At 42.0% G+C, this 26,488-nt stretch overlaps 1 protein-coding gene across 15 annotated transcripts; it reads left to right on the top strand.

Moving 5' to 3' along the window:
• Positions 1-4,539: 4,539 nt before the first annotated feature.
• LOC125529749 (uncharacterized) lies at positions 4,540-8,764 on the top strand. 15 transcript variants are annotated; one of them, XM_087513844.1, is made up of 6 exons: positions 4,540-4,953; positions 6,576-6,845; positions 7,506-7,578; positions 7,892-7,963; positions 8,167-8,268; positions 8,448-8,764. In XM_087513844.1, exons 1-5 carry the CDS (start codon positions 4,741-4,743, stop codon positions 8,220-8,222), a joined length of 684 nt encoding a protein of 227 aa, XP_087369970.1. In that variant the 5' UTR covers positions 4,540-4,740; the 3' UTR covers positions 8,223-8,268; positions 8,448-8,764. The 15 variants fall into 15 exon arrangements, 5 of the variants coding, with proteins under 5 accessions (XP_087369970.1, XP_087369969.1, XP_087369968.1 ...); XM_087513843.1 differs by having other exon boundaries at positions 8,443-8,764; XR_015598868.1 differs by having other exon boundaries at positions 4,541-4,953; positions 7,892-7,967; positions 8,200-8,268.
• Positions 8,765-26,488: the final 17,724 nt, after the last annotated feature.

Genomic DNA, 26,488 nt, shown 5'->3' with positions numbered 1-26,488 from the left:
ACCTCATGGGTTGCTGCAAAGGGACCTCCAGTTGATCCATCTATCTTATCTGGATTTGCATGTGAATCTCCTCGATCTGATGATCAGTCATTTGACTCCAACTATAAACTATTCAAAAATCAGAATGGTGAAATATTTGCTAGATATGTTGGCACTAACTGCAGGAACGGTCCCCCTATGAAGAAAATCTGGGTTCCCAAAAGGTGCCTTGAAAGTCTTCAGGTGAATGTCCTCAGGACACCACCTGTGAAGAATAGGAACCCCAGATCAAATTCTTCATATGGACCAAATTCCTCAAAAGGATTAAAGTCCTCACATGAATATCATCATGCTAACAACTCTGTTTCGCAGGGAAGAGCTAAGGGCTATGAATATGAGCATTATTCTTCTAATCATCATGTTCATAAGTCCTCGAAGAATTTCTCTGCTTATTCATATGCTTATCCTAACTCCTCTTATGTGAAACGAAATGGACTGGCTTCTATGCCACCTTTCTCGTATGGAGCTCGCAGAGTGATGAACTCTTTGCCACCCCTTCAGATGTGGGTGGTGAAGAAAAAGAACTAATCTCTTCTGCAGGGTCAGGTCTCCAGACGTACGTAATCATCTGAAGAATTTGCTGGAGACCTGAGTATGCCTGATAGGACGTAGGCTAACCATGAAGAAATGAACTTTCATTTCACACGTCCTCATACTGCTTTATTTGTTCTATTGCTTGATGAAACTGATCTGATGAATTGATATCATATTCTTCACTGATGAAGTATATGAGTTCATAAGTTGCACTAATTCATCTACAGGATGATCAACCCAAAGCCACTGAGTGGATTCTCGATAGTGGATGTACAAATCACATGACTGGTGACAAGAATCTATTGATGGATGCTCCATTATCTCCGTCGTATCTGAAGCATATCATCTTTGCTGACAAAGGAAAAAGTCAGGTATTGGGTCTAGTTAAGGTTGCGATCACAAAGGATCGACACATGGACAAAGTCATGCTTGTCGAGTCCTTAGGATACAACCTCATGTCTGTCTCAATGCTTTGCGATCTTGATATGGTTGTTGTCTTTGGCAAGTACCGTTGTGTTGTGGTTTTGGAAGCTAACAATTCCAAAGTCTTCGAAGGCTTTAGGAGAGGAGACCTGTATATTGTTGATTTCTCCACAGGACCACAACCAGCCGTGTGCCTACTTGCAAAAGCTTCAGAAGGCTGGCTCTGGCATCGATGACTTGGTCATGCAGGCATGAGGAATTTGCACACACTTGCAAAGAAGAAGCATGTCATTGGCATCGAGAATGGAAAATTCCTCAAAGATCACTTATGCAGAGCCTGTGAAGCTGGGAAGATGACAAAGGCTAAGCATTCAGCGAAGACTATCATGACCACTACTCGTCCATTTGAATTGTTTCACATGGATCTCTTCGATCCTAACCATTATTCTGCAGTCTCAAATGAGGCATCTCAATATGGCTTTGTTATTGTTGATGATTACTCTCGATATACATGGGTACACATTGTTACTTACAAACATGAAGTGCAGGAAGTCTTCAAACGATTTTCCTCGAGGGCTTGAACCAACTTTGGTGTGAAGATCAAGCACATCAGAAGTGACAATGGAACTGAGTTCAAGAATTCTGGTCTTGGTGACTATCTTGATGAACTTGGTATTACTCATTAGTTATCTGCTCCTTATACTCCTCAGCAGAACAGCGTCGTGGAGCACAAGAACAACACTCTTACTGAGATGGCTCGCACTATGCTTGATGAATACAAAATGCCTCGTCGTTTCTGGATTGAGGCAATTGGTACTGCGTGCCGCATCATCAACAGAGTATATCTTCACAAATTCTTCAAGAAGACTGCCTATGAACTCCTCACTGATAAGAAACCCAATGTAAGTTATTTCAAAGTCTTTGGTGCTAAATGTTGGATTAGAGATCCTCATCACAACTCAAAATTTGCACCAAAAGCACATGAAGGTTTTATGCTTGGTTACGGAAAGGACTCGCACACCTACAGAGTCTTCAACAACGTTCTTCACAAGGTTGTTGAAACTGTAGATGTGAGGTTCGATGAAACTAATGGCTCGCAAAGAGAGCACCTACCTACTGTGATAGATGAACCAGCACCTGAGGAAACTATCAAGTTTAAGGCTATTGAGGATGTCATTCCTACTGAAGAATCTGCTGAAGAATTCATTCCAAAACATGAAGAACGTCGAGCTAATGCACCTGAAGAAAATACTGAAGAAAATGGTGGTGAAGAAAATGTTGATCAAATTCCTCGACGACAACCATCTCATCCTCGCGTTGTAAAAGAAGTGAAAGTTGAAAAGATCATCAATGACATTAAAGCGCCAGGTCCTCTCACACGCTCAAAAGCTTCACATTTATCTAACTTTTGTGGGCACTATGCTTTTGTCTCTATCACAGAGCCCACTAAGGTAGATGAAGCATTTCTGGAGCCTAAATGGATTCAGGCCATGCAAGAAGAATTACATTAGTTCGAGCTCAACAATGTCTGGGAACTGGTCAAACGTCCAGATCCTCGCAAGCACAATATCATTGGCACAAAATGGATCTACTGCAACAAGCAAGATGAAAATGGCCTTGTGGTAAGGAATAAGGCACGGCTTGTAGCTCAAGGCTACACACAGGTTGAAGGAATTGATTTCGATGAAACTTTTGCACCTGTTGCTAGACTTGAGGCTATTCGCATATTACTGAAAAGTGCATTCCTCAATGGTAAGCTTGAGAAAGAAGTATATGTTGCTCAACCCCTAGGTTTTGAAGATTCAAAGAATCCTGACAAAGTCTTCAGACTCAACAAGGCTCTCTGTGGCCTCAAGCAGGCCCCTCGGGCGTGGTATGATACTTTGAAGGAATTCCTCATGAAGAAAGGCTTCAAACCCGGTTCACTCGACCCTACTCTTTTCACTAAATCTTATGATGGTGAATTGTTTGTGTGCCAAATATATGTTGATGATATTATCTTTGGCTGTACTGACCAACGTTATAGTGATGAATTTGCCTATATGATGAGTGAAGAATATCAAATGTCTATGATGGGAGAGTTGAAATTCTTCTTAGGTCTTCAAATTCGTCAACAACACAATGGCATATTCATATCTCAGGAGAAATACCTCAAGGATGTACTGAGGAAATTTGGCATGCAAGATTGCAAAGGCGTCAAAATTCCTATGCCCATAAATGGCCAACTGTGCACTGATGAAAATGGTATTGACTTCGATCATAAGGTATACCGCTCCATGATTGGTTCTTTATTGTACTTATGTGCATCTAGGCCAGATATAATGCTTAGTGTTTGCATGTGTGCCCAATTTCAAGCTACACCGAAGGAATCACACCATAAGGCTGTGAAGCATATTCTTCGATATCTAACTCACACACCAACACTTGGATTATGGTATCCCAAGGGCTCGGCTTTTGATCTCATTGGATATTCTGACTCTGACTATGCTGGTGATCGTGTGGACCACAAGTCAACATCTGGTACATGTCATTTCCTCGGACGATCTTTGGTCTGTTGGTCCTCAAAGAAGCAGAACTGCGTATCACTATCTACTGCTGAAGCTGAGTACATTGCAGCTGGCTCTTGTTGTGCTCAATTTCTATGGATGAAGCAAACTCTCAAGGACTACGGCGTCAACATGAAGAATGTACCTCTCTTCTGTGACAATGAGAGTGCCATCAAGATTGCTCACAACCCAGTTCAGCACTCGAAGACAAAGCACATTCAGATTCTTCATCATTTTCTTCGTGATCAAGTGTTGAAGGGCGACATTTCTATTGAGCATGTGAAGACTGAAGAACAGCTAGCCGATATCTTCACAAAGCCCTTGGATGAGAAGAGATTTAGCAAGTTGTGGTGTGAGCTAAATATCCTAAAATCTTTGAATGTTCTTTGAAAAGGACACTCATCCTAACACTTATGCAAAATTGATGACTTATATGTGCAACACATGAAGAAACGTTTTTCTTCAATCAATGAAGAATAACACTCTAAGTGTGAAGAAATTAATGAAGAATTTGATTCTCAGAACCCTACGACAATTGTACGCGGTGTCTGAAATCATCATTCTTATACGGTGGGTTATGCCACCACCAAAAGTTGAAATTCCTCAGTTGTTCAAATTCTTCAACTTTGCATTGTCTTCACTGTTTTTGTTGTTTTTCTTCATTGGCTATATATATATATAGGGCTGGGCTATTCTGTTACTAGTAACAGAATATTATTCTGTTACCATCGGTCCCTATATACGCATGCGCGAAGAATTCAGCCCACACACCATGCACCACATCCCGAGCCCCGATCCACCGCCGCCCCCCTGCTTCCATCCGCCGCCGCCCCATGCGTCCAGCGCTGGCCCCTCCACCCTCGCTGGCCCTCTTCCCCAACGTGCCACCAGGCCCTCCCCCACCGCCATCTTCCACGCGCCGCCGTCGCTAGCCCCCTGCCCAGTGCGCCGGGGGCCCTTCACGTCCCATCTCCGGCGACGATCCGCCTCTGCTGGACCCCGAGCGCGGCCGCCCCTCTGACTATGCCGAGTTCGTCAGTCCGTCAGTTCGCCGGTGGGCACCGCAAGTCAGGACCCCATCTTCCACCCTGCCTCCCACCTCCCGGCCGCCGCGCGCCTTCCTTCCCCGGCCACCGCGCGCCTCCCTTCCCCTGCCGCCGCGCACTGTCGACGGCGGTGCGCCTCATTTCATCGCTCTATGGCTCGGTGCTCACCTCGACGGCGCCGCGGACGCAGTGGCGCTACTGCATCGCCTCCTTCCCGTGCTTACAGGTTGGCCTCCTCCTTAGCCCCTTCTGCCTCGAGGAGGACAACATCCAGCACAGACCGTTCACCGCCACTACCCCGGGCAGTTCACCACTATCACCCTCGGCCATTCACCCCTGATCCCGACTTCCCTTCCATTCCTCAGGTACGTGCACCGCACCCAGTCCGCCCAATTCGGTCGTCTGCTATGCCGCTTAGGATTTCTTTCTTGTGTGTTGTCGAAATTCCGCTAGCGGTCTGGCTGGCGAGAGGCTGCTTGCTTTCAAGGCTTGTCTCGATGCTGCTGCTTGCTGAATTTCGAGGGCGATTAGTGATCTCTGCAGGGGGAGAATTGGTGTTTTATTTAGCCCAGTGCATTTTAAGGAGGAGAGCATATGTAGGAGGTCTTTAGTTCTTTGTCTTATATCACCATTCACGTGGGTGAAGCATAATCTAGTCTGTATCATGAAAGGTTAATTTTGCTGCCCCTGGTCGGATTTTGGGGCCTGCAACAGTTTACATCTAGACATTTCTCCATTTTTGCATTTTATTTTTGCACCATCTCCGTTTGCCTGTATATATACCTAGATGTGCTAATTATCAGTTTGACTGTATCATTTCAACTAGTTAAAATTGTCTCAGTTCATCTAGTTAAATTGTCTTAGTTCCAATATATTTACTGTGCTAAGAAAAGTCAAAATATTAGTTAATCATGCTTCCATTTCCTCCAAACAAAAAATGATCTCGGAAGATTATGTCTTTCCCCTTGCATAACAACACATGGAATTACTTCTACAAACCCGGCTAGTGTGAGCGACAAAATGGAAATCACACTACATAAGAAAAAAGAATTATGCACCGTGTATCAACCCCCAAGCAACTCACATTTGTTAAAGATGGACTTCTGTCGCATAAACAACAATATCAGGCATTCAGGATGTTGTCCATCGTCATTGAATGATTAAATCACACACACACATATGCTAGTAGGTAGCGCTCTTAAAAAGTGAGTTTATTCCTACATATATGTACTAGTGACACTACTCTTGCATAAAATTTCTCCTTTTGCAAAAAGTAGTTTTTGCAAAAAGAAGCAAAAGTCATGTTTACCTGGTCTGCAAAAATGATGCTTGCTAGGTGTTTGTTCTAATGCATATGTGAACATAACACTTTTATTTCTTGTTTTCTTTATACTGAGAAGAAACCTTGTGAAGGTTTAGGGAAACAGAAGGGCTCACCAACAAAAGCCACTAAAAAAGTTAAGAATAATATTGGGGAGGATCAAGTGCAAGAATACAAAAAGTTCAGAGTTGAGAAAGCGGAAAAGTTCATAGGCCTCTCCTGTTCACAAACGCATGCCGCTGGCCGCTAGAGATGTGCCGCCGCCATTGCCCATCCAAAATCACAGTGCCTATCGAGTTTCTTTGTCAAAAGCTTGCATCGATGGCTAACTCCGTACTATTATTTTACCTACTATTATGCTAATGTTGTACTGGTGCTCTTGCTTATTAAGGCATGCATCAATAGTCAATCTTGAACTGGATGTGCTATTCTATGTTCGGTGACTGGAGCGTTTCTTTAATGGATGTGTTCTTTGGCTGAGGACGTCAACGTTATGTTGTTTTCATACTTTCAACAAAAAATATCTATAAGTTCAAAATGTATAACCCTATAAGTTCACTAAAAAACAAAAACAAAAAAATACTACATGAGCAAGTAGCCTCCCTGCACTGGACGTCAACGTTATGTTGTTTTCATACTTTCAGCTCACATTGTAGCTTTTTCCAGTTCAATGGATTCCAAAAAGGAAAAAACTGTGGATGGGTGATGAATCAACTTCCTGTACTGTTGTGCCATGAGCATTGGACGACCCCAACCACTGGCACCACTGCTTCTCGACCTCCTTCTTGCATCGCCATCTCCTGGTGGGGCTCTGCCGCTGGAGCACTCTGGCCGTTCACAGCCACCACTCTAGGCCGTTCAACGCCACCACCCCAGGCCGTTCATTGCCAGCAGCACCCTGGATCCCACCCCCACCCTGGGAGTTTCAGTTATCGAGTAAGTTTCAGTCCAACTTGAGCTTTCAGTCCATGTGTCGCTTGCTGTTGTGGCCGGTATCCAGGTACATAGTGATGTTCCTATTCATGCATGTAGTGCTGCTCCGTTAAATCACTTGTTTCATCTTGTTTGTTCCAACCACGCTGGATGCCTAGTACTAGTAGCTTGCACTAGCCTATGCATGAGCATCTCAAGCCGTTGTTAACAGATGTGAGTAGTACTGATTGTTTTGATTGAGTTGGCGTCTCAGATTACACTGGAGCATGTGTTTTCACAGAGAGTCTAGGTTCCAGATTGCCAAAAGTTCGAAGATAGTGAGATGGATGGGAAACTACCAGACGGAGATGATATTGGACAAATCAAAATTAGTAAAAGAAAGAAAACGCTAGAAGTTCAACTAGGGTAACTTAAAAAGTTCATGAAAAATAAATATAGAAGTTCAGAGAAGAGGGTCGGAAAAGATTTGGGAAAAGACACACACCAAAAAAACATGGGAAAAGGTCAGTTCAAAAAAACTTGCCTTAGTTAAGAGTTTATTTGGAGTGGTTAGCAATTCAGTAACTAGAAAAAGGACACATCAGTTCAATTATACTTGCCAGAAGTAGTTAAGAGTTTATTTGCTGTGGTTAAAAAAACAAGCTAATTTTCTGTAGTTCTCAGGTTAGAAAAAGGTCTCATTTCACTTTGCTAAAGTCCATCCAGAATCTTGGAATCCTATGTGGTCTCTGGCAAGGTATGCACAGAATGATATCTACCTCGATGAGTGTAATGTGTTTTCTCACTTCCAGGCCTAGGGATGTTTTTTCATTTGACATACTTCAAGTATTTTGTGGGTAAGTAAACCAATCATGTTTTTGTAGTTCGGAGGGAAATCATAATAAGTTCTAAGGAAATAAATATAGAAGTTCATATTTCGAAACAAATGAAGTATTTGGAAAGTAAAATGAATTATTTCAAAGTACATAACCTTTTATGTTTCGTTGCGAATTTGTAATGTTACTGTACATGAACTTGTGCATGCTAATTGGTGGCTATCGTGTGTGCAGGGTACGTCCAACGACAACGAGCAGGCGGCAAGTGTATTGATGAGCAGCGGGACGGTGGCATGGAGCAGTTGAGTAGGTGTGCGTAGTTCAAGTTCACCAGTATTTGTAAATGCTGGTAGCAGTACTAGTATTTACAAATTTGTAACCTAAGAACTAAGCTTGCATCTCGTTACTTCTATGGAAGCACTGACCTCGTAATATTATTGGACCAACCACTAACTTAAGAATTGGACATGGTGCTCAGTGTATTCTCTCAATCTTGGTTGTTCTTGCAGTGCTTATAAGCTTGACATCTTTGATGAATCCAGCCCAAACTGAAGCATGTCGGTGAGCCGGGGGCTGGGCCAACCACTGTCGTTTATCTACCTCCTTCCCCGGTGAGCCCATGCTCTTCTGCTCTTGACGCTTGAGCCGCCTGCAATTCTTTTCTCTGTTCAAAAATTCCCAAAGCATCAGTACTTTGTATCTGGATACACCATGTTATTTCTGCAAATTTCCATTATGCTTGTATGTCCAAAATATGTGCATTTACTACTTTTGATTTGTTGTAGTGCAGAGAAGTTACCCTGTTGCGGGCTGACCTGGAGGCGGCTTCGACACAATTGCAGGACCACCACGCAAGCTTCCTCAAGGAGCTCATGCCCAACGATACTACAAGAAAAAACTGCTCCAGTTTTGAACTACTTATTCAGTCATGCTATTACCGAGTGAAAAATGGAGTGAAAGAGTATTGCAATTGATCTCTCTTAGACCCTGTCAATCCTCTATCTATCCTTTCTTTGCTTGTTTTTTGGTCTGTAATTCAAGAACTTTGACCTTCGTAATTCGGTTTTTGGTTAATTTGTTATGCCCAGTACAAACCGTTAAATCTGAAGAGGCTTCTAATAGCAAGAAAATGTGCAGTCGGTGTGGTGTATATGTCATTCATATATGAAAATTTGCGGTCGGTGTTGTGTATATGTTATTCATGTACATGTATTATTCATGTGAAAAAAATTCTATATATGATGAGACGATTGCTACTTCAAAGAAGGTATAGTACATGACAGCTTGATGTGCATGCAAGAATAAGAAAATGGTTTGAATCAAAAATATTGATCAGTACGAATTAAAAACAACGATCAGTTTGGAAAATAAAAGATGGTTAGGTTTTGGTATTCTGTGACATTGACATCCAAGAAAACATCCAAGTTCTGCAACTGATCCGTCCAGATAGGACAAGGAGGTCAGTCCAGCAGGTGCATCTCAAGTGTCATGTCAGTGCGCCGCCCACCAGTCACCATGCCTCTCCACCGCATGTCGTGTCGTGTCGCCTTGCCATCAACCACCGTTGTGGCTCAGCCCTGTAGTGCTTCCACGATCACCACACTCAGCTTTGTTCTATCGTTGTCCTCGCCTTGCTCTCCTCAATATTGGCATTACAAAAACACCGCAAGTTCACAATTACTCTTAAAAACAGCACGATGAGTCTCACCGTATTTCAAAATTACTCTTAAAAGATGGGAGCAAGTACAAAATCATAAAGACATCCGTCCAAAGTATTCTTTTTTCGGAACCATTCAAAACTACTCTGTGAAAAATACCTCAGTACAAACATAGACATAGATCAGTACGAGTACTCTATTTTTTAGACACAATGGATTTCACCTTATTCAAAATTACTTTAAAACGGTTTTGAAGTAGAGAAAACGTTCAACATGACTAAGCTTTGCATTTTCGATAGCTATCCAACGGTATATTATTTGCCCTATTTCGACAAACTTTTTAAAAAAACCGCGTTCAAAACCAATTTTAACCGTATTTGAATTCGTATTTAAACTGTAAAGAATTAGAAAAAACTTTCTATACGCAAAAGTTGCGCATTTTCCATAGCTTTCCAATGCCGTATCATTTGCGTCAATCCGACAAACCTTTTGCAAAAAAACAGTGAAAAAACATTTCGCCCAGAATTTCACCGTTTTTCAAATTACTTTTAAATCATATAAAATTTGAAAAAATAGTAGATATATGGAAGATGCGGATTTTCATAAGCTTTCCAACGCCATCTCATTTGCTCAATTCCGACAGACCGTTTAAAAATTAAGTCGAAAATACGATTCGCGTTTTCGGTTTTGAAAAAAACGGTTTTTTCAAAACTGCTCTTAAATCATAATTTTTTGCAAAAAAAAATTATAAGATTGTAATGTGGATGTCAAGAGCTTTCCAACGATATATTATACGCCCCGTTTCGATAAAAAAAATTGTAAAAAAAATTGAACTAAAGAAGACGATTTTTAACGGCAACAGAAAGCATCAGTTCAACCGCTCGAATTTCATCAGTTCAACCGCTTGAATTCATCAGTTCAAGTAGGGTAATAGAATAATATTCTGTTACGCGTAACAGAATAGCCCAGATGTATATATATATATATTGTTACTATTCGTCATCCAGGGTGCAGAATAAGTATTTCTTTACCCGAGGTAATCTTACGATCATTTCATAATTAAATTACGTCTAGAATTCAAATAGTTACATTCATATTGATTCACTACGTAAAATTTGACATAAGAAAATAAAAATATAGGTCATAAGACAAGAAAATTTATAGTTTATGTGTATTTTAGACTATATTTTTACGTTTGTAATTTTACATAACATAAAATATTTTTTACGGCGATTATATATTTTCTTACGGTCTCTTTTTACGTCGGAAATAAGAAAAAACTTACGAAACGTAAAATTACGGTGCATTGATGGTAAAATAGATGGGGGGTGAAGAATAACTATTACTCAACCAGGGTGACGAATAGCGCGACCCTATATATATATGAGTTTATGTCCTCTACAGCATTCACTTATGGCTACTTCTTCAAGTTGGTTTTTCTGCTAAGTGAATGTGATCGGACCCTTCCCCATCTATGCTATACTCAACCCAATCTGTTCATAAATTCTTCATGTGCGTTTTATTTGAAACTCGTTCAAAATCTTCACTGTGTCCTTGTCAGCTGAAGAATTTGCGAACGGAAAGTTAAAACTTATCTTATCCAAATTTTCGGCTTTGCCGCTCAAACCGTTCCGCATCCCACGATATACTTATCTTCTCACCCATGATCTAACACGATCTCCACTTCTGAGTACGTGGGTGACACATGTCATGCGAATGAGAAGGGTCACGGGCACGTTCGTCCAAATTCTTCAGGCGGACGGTTTTTCACCGTGGCTATAAATACTCCCCTTCCCTTCCTCACTTCCTTTACTCCGCTCAACCTCTCTCCAGCTCAAGCTTCTCAAACCCTAGCGCCGACGCTACTTCATCGTCGCTGGTGAGGAAGAGCTTCACTGCCTCGACCTCACCACCGCTGCACTCGCGCCGGCCGCGGAAATCATCACTCTACTGCCGCCGTAGCTGTCTTCCTCCGCCAAGTTAGGGCGTTGAAGATCCGCACTGACGAACTTCACATCTCCACACTCCAGTTCGTCGTGTTCTTCGTCCAGTGTAATTAAAAGTTACTTTTACTGTCCTCGTTGATTCAAATGATTTCTATAAAATCCTCAAAGGTGTTTTTCTTCATATCTTCTCACACTAAAACACCTCACATATCATCTGTTCTTGATTCGTTTCTCTAAGCTATGTTTTTCTTCAAGATTCCTCAAATGTGTGGACTTTTGATCTACACATCTCTGGAACCTAAGACAAAGAACGCTTAGTGAAATTCTTCAAGACTCGTCTGGTCAATTTCCTCAAACTTGTTCTTTTTACAAAACCTTCTGAGAACGCATATGACCTCTCCAAATTCCTCGCAACTATACTCTATTCACAGGTACTCATGTCTGCTGCTGAATCACTAGGTTCTCATCAACTTAACTCATTTGCAGCGTTCCTCGAAGAAAAGTTGCATACTTCCTCAGAGAATTCAATTGTTCAAATTCCTCAACTGAAGAAAATGGCTGATGGTAAGAAGCCACAGAAAGGAGGAAAGAGGCGTGAGGTCAACACAGTGTTTGAAATCCCTGATGACATATACAAAGATTACTGCGCTCCTGATGAGGCAAAGTTGGGAAAAGAGGACAAAAATCAGCGCAAGGTGCGCATACAGAGGATAGAGAGGAGATGGGCTAGAGAGTGGAGGGAGTACAGATATGTCACTCCCAAATACATGAAGAAATTCGCACTCAATCCTCCATGCCCAAGACCTCCATTGGCATCTGGCCAAATAGCTGATCCCACCAGCCTCAAGCATGGTGAGGATTATCCTGATGAATGGTCCAAGCGCTAGGCCAAGTTGGCTAGACAAGCCAAAGAAGCTATGAGGAAATTCAACGAAGACTCTACTGCTGCCGCTGAGGCCTCTGTCAAGCCTAAGAAGGCCATGTCAAAGAAGCCTGCGCACAAGCCAAGTGATTTGCCTTCAGTGCCCTCAAGGCCAAGTTCCTCAGCAATGCCCTCACGGCCACAATCTTCAAAGCCCTCAAGGCCAATTCCTCATGCTGCTCCTGCTCCTCCCAAATCCTCAGCTCCTCAAAAGTCCTCAGCAGCTCCTCCAAAGTCCTCAGCTGCTCCGACAAAGTCCTCTACACCTGTGCATCTTGCCACGTGCCAAAGGACCACAGGCGTCTCAATTGCCTCAGGAGCTTCAGGTAGTTCCTCAGCTGCACCCAATTCTTCAACGGGACCCTCTCTGTTGAAGACAAATGCCACTGCTGGACGAGGTCCTCGCCCCAATCCTTAGAAGAAGCAGGTCGCCTTCCAAGTGCCGTCTGAAGAAGACGAGGCTGATGATGAAGAACTTGTTGAGATCATCAGAGATAGGCAAGTCAGGGCTGCTAGAGCCAAAGGCACAAATGTGCCACTGCTTTTGGATCCAAAGTTGATCCTCGAATACATTGATGTTTGGCACAAGGACCCCAACACTCCCATGCCTGACTTCAAGCTGACTCCTGGCCAAAGTCACATGCTGACCCACTTCATACAAGAAGAAAAATGGAAATATGAGAAGGCCAGGCAGATCAAGAAAGCGCAGTACAAGAAGGAGCGCTATATGAAGAAAAATGATGTCTCTATGACAACTGAAGAACTTGTCATTGTTCAAACTGAGATCAAGAAACTCAGTGATGAATTTGACGCATACCGCGCTGATTGGCTTGGAGCCAAGGTTCGCTTTGTGAGACTTGCTGATAACTTCCTCAAATGTTGCAGCCCCAACGCAATAGGAAATTCCTTGGGCTGAAGCATCTGCCCAGCCAACTGAAGAACATGCCAGCACCGCTGATGACTTTCAGGCTGCTGAAGAAAATGTGAGTTCCAGGGCTCATGACTGCATTCCAGCTGCTGAAGAAATTGTCAGGGCATCCACTAGTGGTGCGTGAAGAAAATGAAGAAGTCAGGGCAACTGCATCAGTTGTGCCTGAAGAAAATCAACCAGATTCCTCTGCTCCTCCTGCGCCTACACCAACTCTGATCCTTCCATCTGCATCAGATGTGAAGAAGACCAAGGCTACAGAGCGTGCAGCTGTGAAGAAAAGGAAAGCATCATCTACTTCAGATTCTTCAGCTTCGAAGAAAATGAAGTCTATTACAAGTTCGTTCGAAAATCCCATTGATGATGTTCCGATCTCTACCATGCCATCAAAGGACCTTGTTCCTTTTGATGAAGAATATGTGATCCCTAGCAGATCTGATGAAGAAAATCCTTCTGCTGCTTCGTCAGAGCAGATGGATGAAGAAATTGAAGCGGATCAGATCCCTTCAACACCAGGTATTTCCTCGCCTATGCCTCAGTTCACTGCTGAAGAGGCTGGCATTGAAGAAATGGAAGATGAAGATGTGGATGTTGGCTCCTCCACATCGGTGATGAATGATGAATTCTGGGAAAGTCAGCATCCCAACTCTCCAATGTTCACACCTTTATAGAAAATACCTCAGTCCCCTGTCCAAACTGTTCAAATGGGCTCTGAAGAAACTCACCCCACTTCATCTGTACGTGAAGAAATTCCAGCCACTAGTGCTGAAGAAATTGCTGCTGCTGAACATCTTCGTTGAATTTCCTCACAGCTTCTTTGGCTTGTCCAGCCAACTTGGCCTGGCGCTTGGCCCATTCATCAGGATAATCCTCACCACGCTTGAGGCTGGTGGGATCAGCTATTTGGCCAGGTGCCAATGGAGGTCTTGGGCATGGAGGATTGAGTGCGAATTTCTTCATGTATTTGGGAGTGACATGTCTGTACTCCCTCCACTCTCTAGCCCATCTCCTCTCTATCATCTGAAGACGCACACTGCCACTGAAGAGGCGTTTGTGGACTACCAGCCAGGCTAATTTTTATTCCTCAGTGTTGTTCAACAAAAACAAAATCTTCTACCATGAGCATATTCCTCGCGTGGATATGGAGTCTCTGACGTGCTTCATGCCAGTCCTCAGTGTTCTTCACGATGCTGGACTGTTAAATTTCTGCACTGACATCTGTGATTGGAATGAAGGACTCATTCTTTAATTTTATGCGACGCTGCACATCACAGGAGATTATGAAGATGTGAATTCATGGGTACTGGACTGGATGTCTGAAAACACTCACTACACGGCACCAGCTACCGAATTGCTTCGTGCCTTACCACTCAGTCCTCCCCTTGAAGCTGCTCGTTGCGCCTACAGTAAACCTAAGCTTACAAACCACTACATGCAAGTTCTGATGAAGCCTTTGAAGGCAGGTCAGGCCCCACGAACAAAAATCCTCGTGAAGGAATTACTATATGTGCCCAGAACTGTCTATTGCATTCTGACGAGGACAATGAGTCCCATCAAAGGCCACGACTCATCTGATGAGGAAATTGTTGGCATCATGAAGAATCTGGTATTCAATATCGTTCATGGCATTCCTGTCAATTATCACGACTTCTTCATGAGGACTCTGGCAAATGTTGCACTTTCTCCATTTGAGTTGAAGCCTTATGCACCCTGGATCATGAGATTCCTCAGGACAAGGACTTCCCTCAACTACAAAGCTGATTTTCAGAATCACCTCAGCTACTTGCCCCCGATTGAAGTCCTCAAGCGGGCCTATTCCTTAGTTGACGAAAAGGGCAAAGCACCAACTGTTATAGATGAAGGCATTCGTCCATTTGATGGTCAGTTTCGCAAAGCTGCATCTTATTCCACCAATGATGACTCTGCCACCCATGACTCTGCCAATGCACCCAAGTCTACTCCTCAAGCCACTGCTCCTTGTGTGATGACTGACCGTGAGCTTCTGCTTAGTCTTCACCAGAAGGTGGATCGAAACCATAAATGGGTTAAGCGTCAGTTTGGTTCGTTTCTTCACAACATGACTGCTACACACAATGCAGTGAAGAAAAACCATTACTACCTCCATGAAGTTTTCGGTCGCACCTGGGCCATTCTGTCACATCTGTATGGTGAATAAGATCTCAAGAACATGGGTCTCAAGGAAGATTTTGACTGGTCTGCACCTCCACCGAAGAAATACAAGAAGGTCAAGGTTCCTCCTTTGGTGTCCAGCTCCTATTCTTCATCGTGCGACACCGACGAGCATGAAGACTTGGACAACACTACGGCAGGCCCTTCCACGACAAACGACCCCAACAACGCTGGCGCTCCTTCATCAACTTGATATTCTTTAGGGGCGTTAGTCCTCATTTTCGATCCTTTTGGTCATTTGATGACCAAGGGGAAGAATTTTGAGTTAGACTTCAAGCGGGTCTGTCTATATGGGCGTTTTTTTTGCTAAGTTACAACTCTCGTTCTTCTGAAACTTTATTGGATCGAGTTGTAAACTTAAACCCGATGGTGCTCTGATACTCTTGATGCTTTTTCTGCATGCTTATTCTTCATACATGTTAATGCACGCATGTTGAATTACATCAGTCACCATATTTCATCATGCATTCCAAATTCTTCATTACGATATGTCAAATGCGTGTATGAATTACAAGATATAGGGGGAGATCTCCATGATTCTACTCTTCAAGTGTGCAATGCTTCAAAAGCAAATTCCTCACCATGCACATATTCAGGGGGAGTTCTTCTATATCTTGCAATCAAATTCCTCAATATCAGTATTTACACTTCATATGTTTATCCCCATTGAAAACTTAACCTATATTGTCATCAATCACCAAAAAGGGGGAGATTGTAAGTGCATCTAGTGCCCCTTAGTGATTTTGGTGTATTGAAGACTTATAGGTTAAGGGACTAATGCGTTTTTGAGTGTACACAGGTCTATAAGTCTATGAGGAGTTTGATATTTACAGAGAAAGTCGACCCCTAGAAATGAAGTTCTTCGACTAAAGACTTTGGATTTCTGAAGACTTTGAAAGTGAAGAAATTGGTGTGACCTTGAAGACTTGGTATTCATTTGAGGAATATGAAGCATGAAGACTTTTGTTTTCGTAGTTTCATTTTCTCTTTCTTGAGTCATAGGAAACACCGTACTGTTAAAGGGGGTCGAGGAAATACTAAGGAAAAATTTCCATGTGATGCTCAACTCAAAATCCTACACCTACCAATCCCTTCGAGTGAAGCCATTGGAAATATCATACAGTTCAGTCATATTCTTCAGTGACAGAGACGGAGTTCTTCTGTTCTCTAAGGAATTTGTTCTGACTGAGGAGTTAGGAATTCGCCAGTGCGGATTGCCTACACAGTGAGGAACATGATAGACCTGAGGATTTTGCTACTCAAAATTCCGACTGTTGATGTGCTATGCGCCAGCTGTCCCAAAATATCTACCCACCTAACGGTCATATCATTGAAGGGCATTTATGTCTTATCATGTCGGGCTGCTCCCTAGGCTATAAATAGCCGCCCCCTACAACCACTAGCTGGCTGGCTGCTCCGAGAGAAACTGATACTTGTCATTTGAGAGCATCCCATCCTCTGAGGACTTTGAGCGAAAATCATCAAGTGAGGAAAACCCAAACCCAAACACCTACAACCCCCAAGTGATTGAGCATCACTGAAGAGATTGATCCTGCGTGGATCTGACGCTTGTTATCTTTGAAGATTGTGCTTCTTCCAGACGGTTAGGCGTCAAGGTCTAGAGCATCCAAGAGGAATTGTGGATTGCCGAGTGACCAAGTTTGTGAAGGTTCGGAAGTCACCTGAAGACTTACCACGAGTGATTGGGCGAGGTCTGTGTGACCTTAGCTCAAGGAGAATACGGTGAGGACTGGGTGTCCTCAGGTTTAAATACCTAGCCGCTCCAACCAGACGTACAACTGAGACAGCAGTTGGAACTGGTCTACCAAATCATTGTCTTCACCAAGCTCACTGGTTCTATTTCCTCAACTCTTTCATTTCCTCATAACTGTGTTGAGTGCTTGTTCATATCTGTGCTTGAAGACTTTGACTGAAGACTTTCTCAAATTCCTCAGTTCAATTTCTTCAGTCTGTTTGTCTTCATCCTGTGTTATCCTCTGCTTACGTTTCTGTAATCTGTGCTTGTCTTCATTTCATCATGATGACTATGCTTGTGCTCTGTTATGTTTACTTTTGAGTACGTATTCCGCTGCTAGTAGTTCTTCGCTAAGGAATTTCCTCACCTGCAAATTCCTCAGTGAAGAATTCATAAAAATCGCCTATTCACCCCCCCCCTCTAGTCGATATAACGTACTTTCAAATTTGCTCAAAACACTCCTCATACATGGCTAGATATTGGTGGACCAGTTCCTTGGATAAGAGATCATTACACTGGCTTGCTTGGGATAAGCTCACGGTACCTAAATGTAAAGACATAATGAGTTCTCGTGACCTGGAATTCTTTAACTTGGCATTGTTAGGGATGAATGAAATATGCCCTAGAGGAAATAATAAAGTTGTTATTTATATTTCCTTATATCATGATAAATGTTTATTATTCATGCTAGAATTGTATTAACCGGAAACTTAGTACATGTGTGAATACATAGACAAACAGAGTATCACTAGTATGCCTCTACTTGACTAGCTCGTTAATCAAAGATGGTTAAGTTTCCTAACCATAGACATGAGTTGTCATTTGATGAACGGGATCACATAATTAGAGAATGATGTGATTGACTTGACCCATCCGTTAGCTTAGCACTATGATCATTTAGTTTATTGCTATTGCTTTCTCCACAACTTATACATGTTCCTATGACTATGAGATTATGCATCTCCCGAATACCGGAGGAACACTTAGTGTGCTATCAAACGTCACAACATAATTGGGTGATTATAAAGATGCTCTACAGGTGTCTCCGATGGTGTTTGTTGAGTTGGCATAGATCAAGATTAGGATTTGTCACTTCGTGTATCGGAGAGGTATCTTTGGGCCCTCTCGGTAATGCACATAACTATAAGCCTTGCAAGCAATGTGACTAATGAGTTAGTTGCGGGATGTTGCATTACAAAACGAGTAAAGAGACTTGCCAGTAATGAGATTGAACTAGGTATTGAGATACCGATGATCGAATCTTGGGCAAGTAACATACCGATGACAAAAGGAACAATGTATGTTGTTATGCGGTTTGACCGATAAAGATCTTCATAGAATATGTAGGAACCAATATGAGCATCCAGGTTCCGCTATTGGTTCTTGACCGGAGATGAGTCTCGGTCATGTCTACATAGTTCTCAAACATGTAGGGTCCGCACGCTTAACGTTCGATGACGATCGGTATTATGAGTTTATGTGTTTTGATGTACCGAAGGTAGTTCAGAGTCCCGGATGTGATCACAGACATGACGAGGAGTCTCGAATTGGTCGATACATAAAGATCGATATATTGGAAGGCTATGTTTGGACACCGGAATGGTTCCGGATGAGTTCGGGCATTTACCGGAGTACCGGGGGGTTACCGAAACCCCCCGGGGAGTCAACGGGCCTTATTGGGCCTTAGTGGGAGGGAGGAGGAGGCAGCCAGGTGGAGCCCCCCCCCCAAGCCCAATCCGAATTGGGTGGGGGCCGCCCCCCCTTTCCTTCCCTCTCTCTCCCTCTTCCTTCTTCTCCTACTCCTACTAGGAAGGGGGGAAACCTACTCCTACTGGGAGTAGGACTGCCCCCCTTGGGCGTGCCCTATGAGGGTCGGCCCTCCCCTCCTCCACTCCTTTATATATGGGGGAGGGGGCACCCCATAGACACACAAGTTGATTTGTTTGGCCGTGTGCGGTGCCCCCCTCCACAGATTTCCACCTCAGTCATATCGTTGTAGTGCTTAGGCGAAGCCCTGCGTCGGTAACTTCATCATCACCGTCATCATGTTGTCATGCTGACGAAACTCTCCCTCGGCCTCAACTAGATCAAGAGTACGAGGGACGTCACCGAGCTGAACATGTGCAGATCACGGAGGTGTCGTGCGTTCGGTACTTGATCAGTTGGATCGCCAATACATTCGACTACATCAACCGCGTTTCATAACACTTCCGCTTTCGGTCTACAAGGGTACGTAGACATACTCTTCCTCTCTCGTTGCTATGAATCACCTAGATGGATCTTGCGTGTGCGTAGGAATTTTTTTTGAAATTACTGCGTTCCCCAACAAGGGAAGCATGGATGACGGATTTTGACCGCCCTGATTCATTTTGTGCAAGAGTGCATAAAGGGAGGTATTTCCCAGACTTAGATTTCATGCATGCTAATACCCCTTCGACTTCCTCTATGACGTGGCAAGCAATAATTGCAGGGAGGGAAGCATCGAAGGATGGATTGATTACTCACGTGGGCGAAGGATCCAGAATATCTGTGTGGGAGGATAAATGGATCTCGGATACTATATCTATGAAACCAATTTTCAAGTCGGACAATACCATGGTGCAGTTGGTCAGCGATCTGATTGACATTGATAACTGGAAGTGGAAAAATGAGTTCATCCGTGAGATTTTCCTGCTGTTGGTGCAATAATTTGCCTCCTTATATTTTGGAGATTATTGACAGAAACAGTGAGGGACTAATGTGTTGGAAAGTGCACAGAGAGATTATAGGTCCCTGGAGTCGATAGGAGTTTCGAACAAACTCCAAAGATAATCTCTTGTGCTGCAGTAAAGATTATCATTGAAGATTATGCTGACGAAGTTAACCCCCCAGAAACTGCTGACACGAAGCAATAATTTCCTACTCAAGTTGAGAAAGCAAGGGATGACCGGATTGTCACTCTTGCGCTTCAACAGTAGTATTGTCTCCATCTTTTGCCTGCCCAGGGGTTAGGGGTAAGGGTTATCTTTACTTGAGGGCACCGGATGCATACAACTTAAGTCATATATATACTTCGGTACCTGGTCCGAGTCTTTTTACTAAACTAAGAAGAATGAAGATGGAGAAAAGACGCAGTATTTTCTTTCATAGGTCTTTTTTATCTTTCTTGAGTCATAGGACCACCATACTAGAGGGGTATAGTGTTCAACTTTTTTGTTTCTCTGATGCTAACCTATGAGAAGTTGAGAGAAATCTATTTGTGTTCCGAGCAAATACTCGTCAGCCAGAGAAGAGACGTCGTTCTTTTGGGCTACGAGAGATTTACTTCAGGCCGAGGAGTCAGCTTACTTGTTCCTCAAGTAAAGTTGTCAGGTGTGTTTGAAATACGATCGTTGGAAACGTGCCAGTTGGTCATTGGCTAGTTGTCATGTCCAAAATTGTATTTTCCCCTTCAGGAAGGCCACAACTATAAATAGTCACCCACTCCAACATGAATCATTGGCTGCTCCGTGTAATTTGATAGTTTGTCAGAGCACCCCTCTCCAAGAGATTTGAGCTTAAAATCCACTCATGGTAGATATCTAAGTTTAGTAGCTCCACATGTTACTCTTGAGAGCTAACAGCTCTTTAGATGGCTAGGTGTGAAGTTCTTTGGTGATCAAGAGTAATTGTGGTTCACGGAGACAAAGTCTATGAAGGTTTGGAGATCGCCTCAAGCATCTACCATGAATGATCGGCACAACTTCACAAACTTGTTGTTGAGGAGAATAGGACGAAGAGAGCTTATCTTCTGTGTTCAATCACAAGTCCCTCTAACCAGATGTATCTCTTTTGTAGAAGAGTGAACTGGTCTACCAAATTCTCTGTCCCCATCGACCATCACTGGTTTCTTCTTAACCTACTTTATCTTCATTTGTTTATCCTCGGTTAAGTTTTGATCATGTGGATTATGTTCAGTAGTCGCTCTTGCATTGCTTCGGTAGTTTTCTATAGTGGTCTTGTATCAATTTAGTCCTTTTCCACCGTTGTGTACTAAGAGATTTGAAGTTTCCCGGACGAAATTTTAAATCTCACATTCATTCCCCCCCCCCCTCTCCCACGGGTCGGCATACTTCCTTCCTATGCCTGCCACTAGATGTGATGGTAATTTTCAATATTCCAATACGGCAAGGTGGGGCGTGGGCTTTTAAGAAGTTGGGTGTCTACACTATGAAGTCATCATACCTGGCTCTAATGACTCAAAAGGAGTGAATGCTATGGAGGATAGATGAACAGTTATGTAATGTCGGGTGGAAACTAAAGGTGGTGCCAAAAATCAGAGTGTTTCTAGTGGAGAGTGACTAAAGGAATTCTACCAAATGCTCATTGCATAGATGACATATTCATGATAGATGTCAATGCAAGCTTTGGTTGGCAATGGACGAGCATCTGATGCATATATGCACTGATTTATTGTTCACACGCCAAACACTTTTGGGATGAAGCTCAGAAGTGGTTTGCCTACCACGACTTCACTCGCTTACTTGGTCACGCGGCATTGTCAGCGCCCCAATGTTCTCGGATGGTGATAGAGCAGAGATAGTGTTGATCATGTGGTCTATTTGGCATTCCCGAAATAGATGGACCCATGAGGGTGAACATGTTGATTCGGCAAATTCATTACGAACTATCTGAGAAAATTTGGCAATCCTGGAGCTACCACAGGAACATGCACTCACTAGTATAAAAATGGGTAGCCACAACTTTAGTTGGTGGAACACCATTTTCAACCAACGCCACCACTATTTTTTTCAAATAGTGGTGGCATTTTGCACGTCACCACAAATTGGCCCATTTAGTTAGTGTTGGTGTTGCCTTTTTCTAACACACCACAAATTGGCCTATTTGTATTGACCGGGCACAATCTAATGCTTGCGCTGTATTTCTATCAACGTCGTAGGTAATTAATTTAGTGTTGGCATGGTAATTCTTGGTACGCCATAAATAATTTTGAATCTTTTATAATCTAGAGTATTTTTATTGTCTTTTGAGTGTTTTTTACTTTAAGTTTGTTTATTGTTTTTAAGTATTTATATAATTTTGACCCTTTTATGTTTTTGAGTCATTTTTTTAACTTTTATAATTTTGAGTCTTTCCATTATTTTGAGTTTATTTTTTTTTAGTTTATTTATTTTGCCTCTTTTTTATTGTTAAGCATTCTATTATTCTGAATCTTTTATACTTTTGAGTCTTTTTATAATTTTGAGTCATTTATTATTTCAAGTATGTTTATTGTTTTAAGTCTTTCTATTATTTCAAATCTTCTATAATTTTGAGTATGTTATTTTTTAGTATTCTATTTTTTAAAAAATCTTTTAAATTTTTGAGACTTTTATTTTTAGAATATTTTAATTCTTAGTTTTTTATTGTTTTTATATCCTTTCTATCAAAGGATGCATTCCAAAGCTTGCCACCGCATTGTGTGACTTCTGCTCACTTCATTCACTACTATTCATTGAAAATATTTGAATAGCATGAAAGTTCTAAACACAGGAGCTAACTGCAGTCCCCTCCACATTTTCTTATCCGGGCTTGGGACCGGCAAAGGCAGTGTTAAACTACAAAACTACTAAACACAAAAAAATTAGCAAACACCACAACCAATTATTTAGCTAAGCAACAAGCCACAAAATCAACCAAGGGCAGTATTGGCACGACACACAATTGGCAATAAATATTCACACAATGTTCTTCATAAGATCATAACACAGACATAGTTAAAATCACATGGAAACACCGTTGAAATCATGCTTGCTTCACTAGCAGAATCACAGCTCAAAATCACGGTTCAAATCATGTGTGTACACACGAGCAGAGACACCGCTCACAACTCACAAGAGCACAACCAAAGGTTCAAATTACACAGAAACAAAGAGCATCATACGTAATGGGGATTAAAAATTGAACACACGGAAGAAGTACTAAAGACCCAATGAGGGGCCGCGGCATCGAAGACAAAGTAGTCATACGGCGTCTAATCCATACGGAACACACAACATGGACAACCTGCTGAAATGAAAATAAAGGTGGATCAAAGAAACTAACCACACAACATGGACAGCCTGTTGCATCTAGGAAGTGAAGAAGCTCCATTCCTGAATACAAGTAAAACTGCATATTCTAAACTACCTGATTGTTCAAAATTAACTAGCTAGTCCTGTTAAAGTAACTAGATAATTGCGGCCACGGGGCGCATACTCATACAGTGAGCTCCTGCAGCCGCATGTCTGGTACAATCTATCACATCACTCATCTCAAATATACCACTGGCTTCAGTGATGTTACAGTACAAAATGACACTGAAATAGATATACATTGGTACTGAGGTACACATAACTTCCGCAAGAGTTCCAACACACAAAAACCAGTAGTAAAATCACCATTGGAATGAATAAAATGTACTGCTGCAAACAAAGACATTTATCTCTGAACTATATATGCTAACCATATCTTACAACAGATAATCAATTCAGAAACACAGCAAATGCTAGTTAACATCCAAAAGAGGAAAATAGAGGGGAAAATGGGTCACATCTTTAAAAAGGTGCACAACAAAACCATTTATCATGCACAGAAACTAAACACTACATCAGCTAGATTTCAAGTCTTGCATGCACAAAACTAATTAACAAGCTAACCATCTAAGTAAACTAGAATGCCATCAGCCACAAAATTTAGAAGGTGAATATATATATATATATATATATATATATATATATATATATATATATAAAATACAAAGGAGGTAAATGCAGCTCCCTCCACATTTTCACATCCGGGCTTGGGACCGGCAAAGGCAGTGTTAAACCACACCAATCATCATTCAAGCATACAGGCCACACCATCAAGCAAATGCAACATTCACACAGAGTCACACACGCAGAGAGTCAAGCACACAGAGTCACACACACAGTCTAGCCACACACAGTCACACACACAGTCAAGCCACACACAGTCACACACACAGAGTCAAGCCACACACAGTCACACACACAGTCAAGCCACACACACACAGAGTCAAGCACACACAGAGTCACACACAATCAAGCCACACACAGTCACACACACACAGTCAAGCCACACACACACACAGTCAAGCCACACACACACACAGAGAGTCAAGCCACACACACAGAGTCAAGCCACACACAGCCACACACACACAGAATGGAGCACTTGCACACAAGAAACATACATAAATAGGGGCACAAACAGAAAGCTAATACATGCAAGACCGAAGTAAACTCAAAAGGCTATAAAGAATTTCCAGAACTTGAATGAGTAAACTGATTTCTCTAGAGGGGCGAGAGTGATCCAGATCTTCGTTCCTGAAAATAGAAAGTTAGTTAGAGGTTGATTAAGTGATTATCTTCATCAATACCCACAAGTTTGTAGGCACAGTATTCTTGTTCTACTTACTAGAGAAAGCAAGGCATGTAACATGAGAAACATTCTTACAGAAATTCTGGCTAAGGTAAGCCATGCGACTTGATCACATCGGATGCTTTGTCGTGGTCAAGAGAAACCTTCAACACTAATTCATTTCTAGTGCTAGTAGATTCAGCCTGCAGGGCAGAGAAACAATGTCAGTACAAATCACCAGGCAAACCAAGCTTCTTACTTTTTGGGTACAAATCAAGGAATTCTAGCTATCAAATAATTCAAGGCGGATGCAAGATGAAACCTCCAAACATCAGCCTCACGGGTGCACACCAGCTTATATGCTCAAGTATTGCGTTTATATTATATAGAATAAACATACCAGCCTACCACCAGTCAAGTTCAAAATAATGTACTAATTAACCAAGCTTATGATGACTTGCCAACAGTTCGAAAGTGAACTGCAGTCTAGTGTTTATTTCATTTGTAAGTAGAACATGATACAAGCAAAAACCCTAAAAGCAGAATTAATTCACTAGCCTGATGTATGTAAAAGCATCCACTTTTCACATATTGGGAATAATGCAATAATGCCAACTGCCATTATTTCCTTTATGTTCAGAACAAGGACGTTGATATTTATATAGGTAGTTCCTATTTTTCTTATTATACACATACTGGGTCATGTATTCTAAAATTGAAAAGAACCACCAAAGAATGGTTAATGTAGCCAACAGATGAAAGGCAGGTTAACTCACCAGGTGACGTGGATCGCAAGCATGGGAAAGAGGCCTCTAACTATGAGTGATTGTCTTGCCTGCAGGAAGATAATGAAACAAATATAAGTCTTGGTCCAACATAAGCAGTATTGTTTCTTATCAGGCAAAATTCTATAGTACTCCCTCCGTCCTGAACTACTTGTCTTAGATTTGTCAAGATACGGATGTATAAGACACGCGGTAATACATGTTAATTAGTGAGTCTAGTTGAACACCACACTGTTTCTCATCAGGGTAAATTCTATAGTATATTAGCGAGTCAAGTTGAACAACATACTCCCAATCTTTCAGTTTGTTACGCACCTGCGTATTTTCAGATCAACGATTTGGCCAATGAAATATGAGCTATGCTACAAAAGGTACACCATGAAAAACCTATTTCGAATACGAATTTCAATGGTATACTTCAGCATATAATACATATTTCGTTGGTCAAACTGATGATCTAGAAATACAGGCATCCCTTATAAACTGAAACGGAGGTAGTAAGAATTATGCACCAAGTAAAAATAAAGGAGCAATAAATATCATCAATATTTTGCTGAGAGAAAAGAAGGATGTTAAATACTCCCTCTGTCCCAAAATATAAGAGCATTTTTGACACTAGTATCATCAAGGCAAAACCATGAAGGTTAAATGCTAAATGAATTTTCTAGCATTACATGGCAAATACTTGTATATTATTCCTCTATATTGAGTTGCACGATTGTGCAAGGTTCAGTGTTAGATTTGTCATTAACAAAAACTATAGCCTGAACTTATCTTTCAAAGTTTGAAGATCAGCATGCTAGTTCTAAATCATTATTACCTAGATATAGCACACACAGAAGGAGGTACTAAAAAGGTTACAAGGAAACAGGTTGTTCACATACTTCAAATGCGCTTGTGAAGCTCCACTTCAATTGATTTCTTTTTAGACGAGGAACGGCATGGTGGACATCTACTTGGCAATTAGCCTGCAGATACTCGATACGGCATAATATATGAATCAATTTCCATTAAACTACAAGATGAGGTGAAGCGCCTATAAGAAGAAATACTCTTTTTCTCCTGTCGATGAGGTGAAGCAAATGATGACCGAAGCCTTAACTTTGATAGCAGCCCGCACCTAGCAAATAGGTAGTGAACTATTTAAGACAGAAATTGTTCCCCTGTAAACACTAACAAAAGGTTGGAAAATCCAAGGTTCCAAAATACGCACTGCAGAGGAAGCAATAGACTCCAAGTGGGTCATGGGTTCTCCCACGTATTTCA

The sequence above is a fragment of the Triticum urartu genome, chromosome 3A (genome assembly GCF_056163025.1).
Source record: "Triticum urartu cultivar PI428250 chromosome 3A, HENAU_Tu73, whole genome shotgun sequence".
NCBI lineage: Eukaryota > Viridiplantae > Streptophyta > Magnoliopsida > Poales > Poaceae > Triticum > Triticum urartu.
This window is presented reverse-complemented; position numbering and strand designations above follow the sequence as displayed.

Excerpts from the sequence above, each read along its gene's own strand:
- LOC125529749 (XM_087513844.1), top strand. The coding sequence starts at position 4,741 with ATGGCTCGGTGCTCACCTCGACGGCGCCGCGGACGCAGTGGCGCTACT. Across the intron at positions 4,954-6,575 it reads ACTTCCCTTCCATTCCTCAG|TTCAATGGATTCCAAAAAGG; the intron begins GTACGTGCACCG and ends AGCTTTTTCCAG. Across the intron at positions 7,579-7,891 it reads CCTATGTGGTCTCTGGCAAG|GGTACGTCCAACGACAACGA; the intron begins GTATGCACAGAA and ends TCGTGTGTGCAG.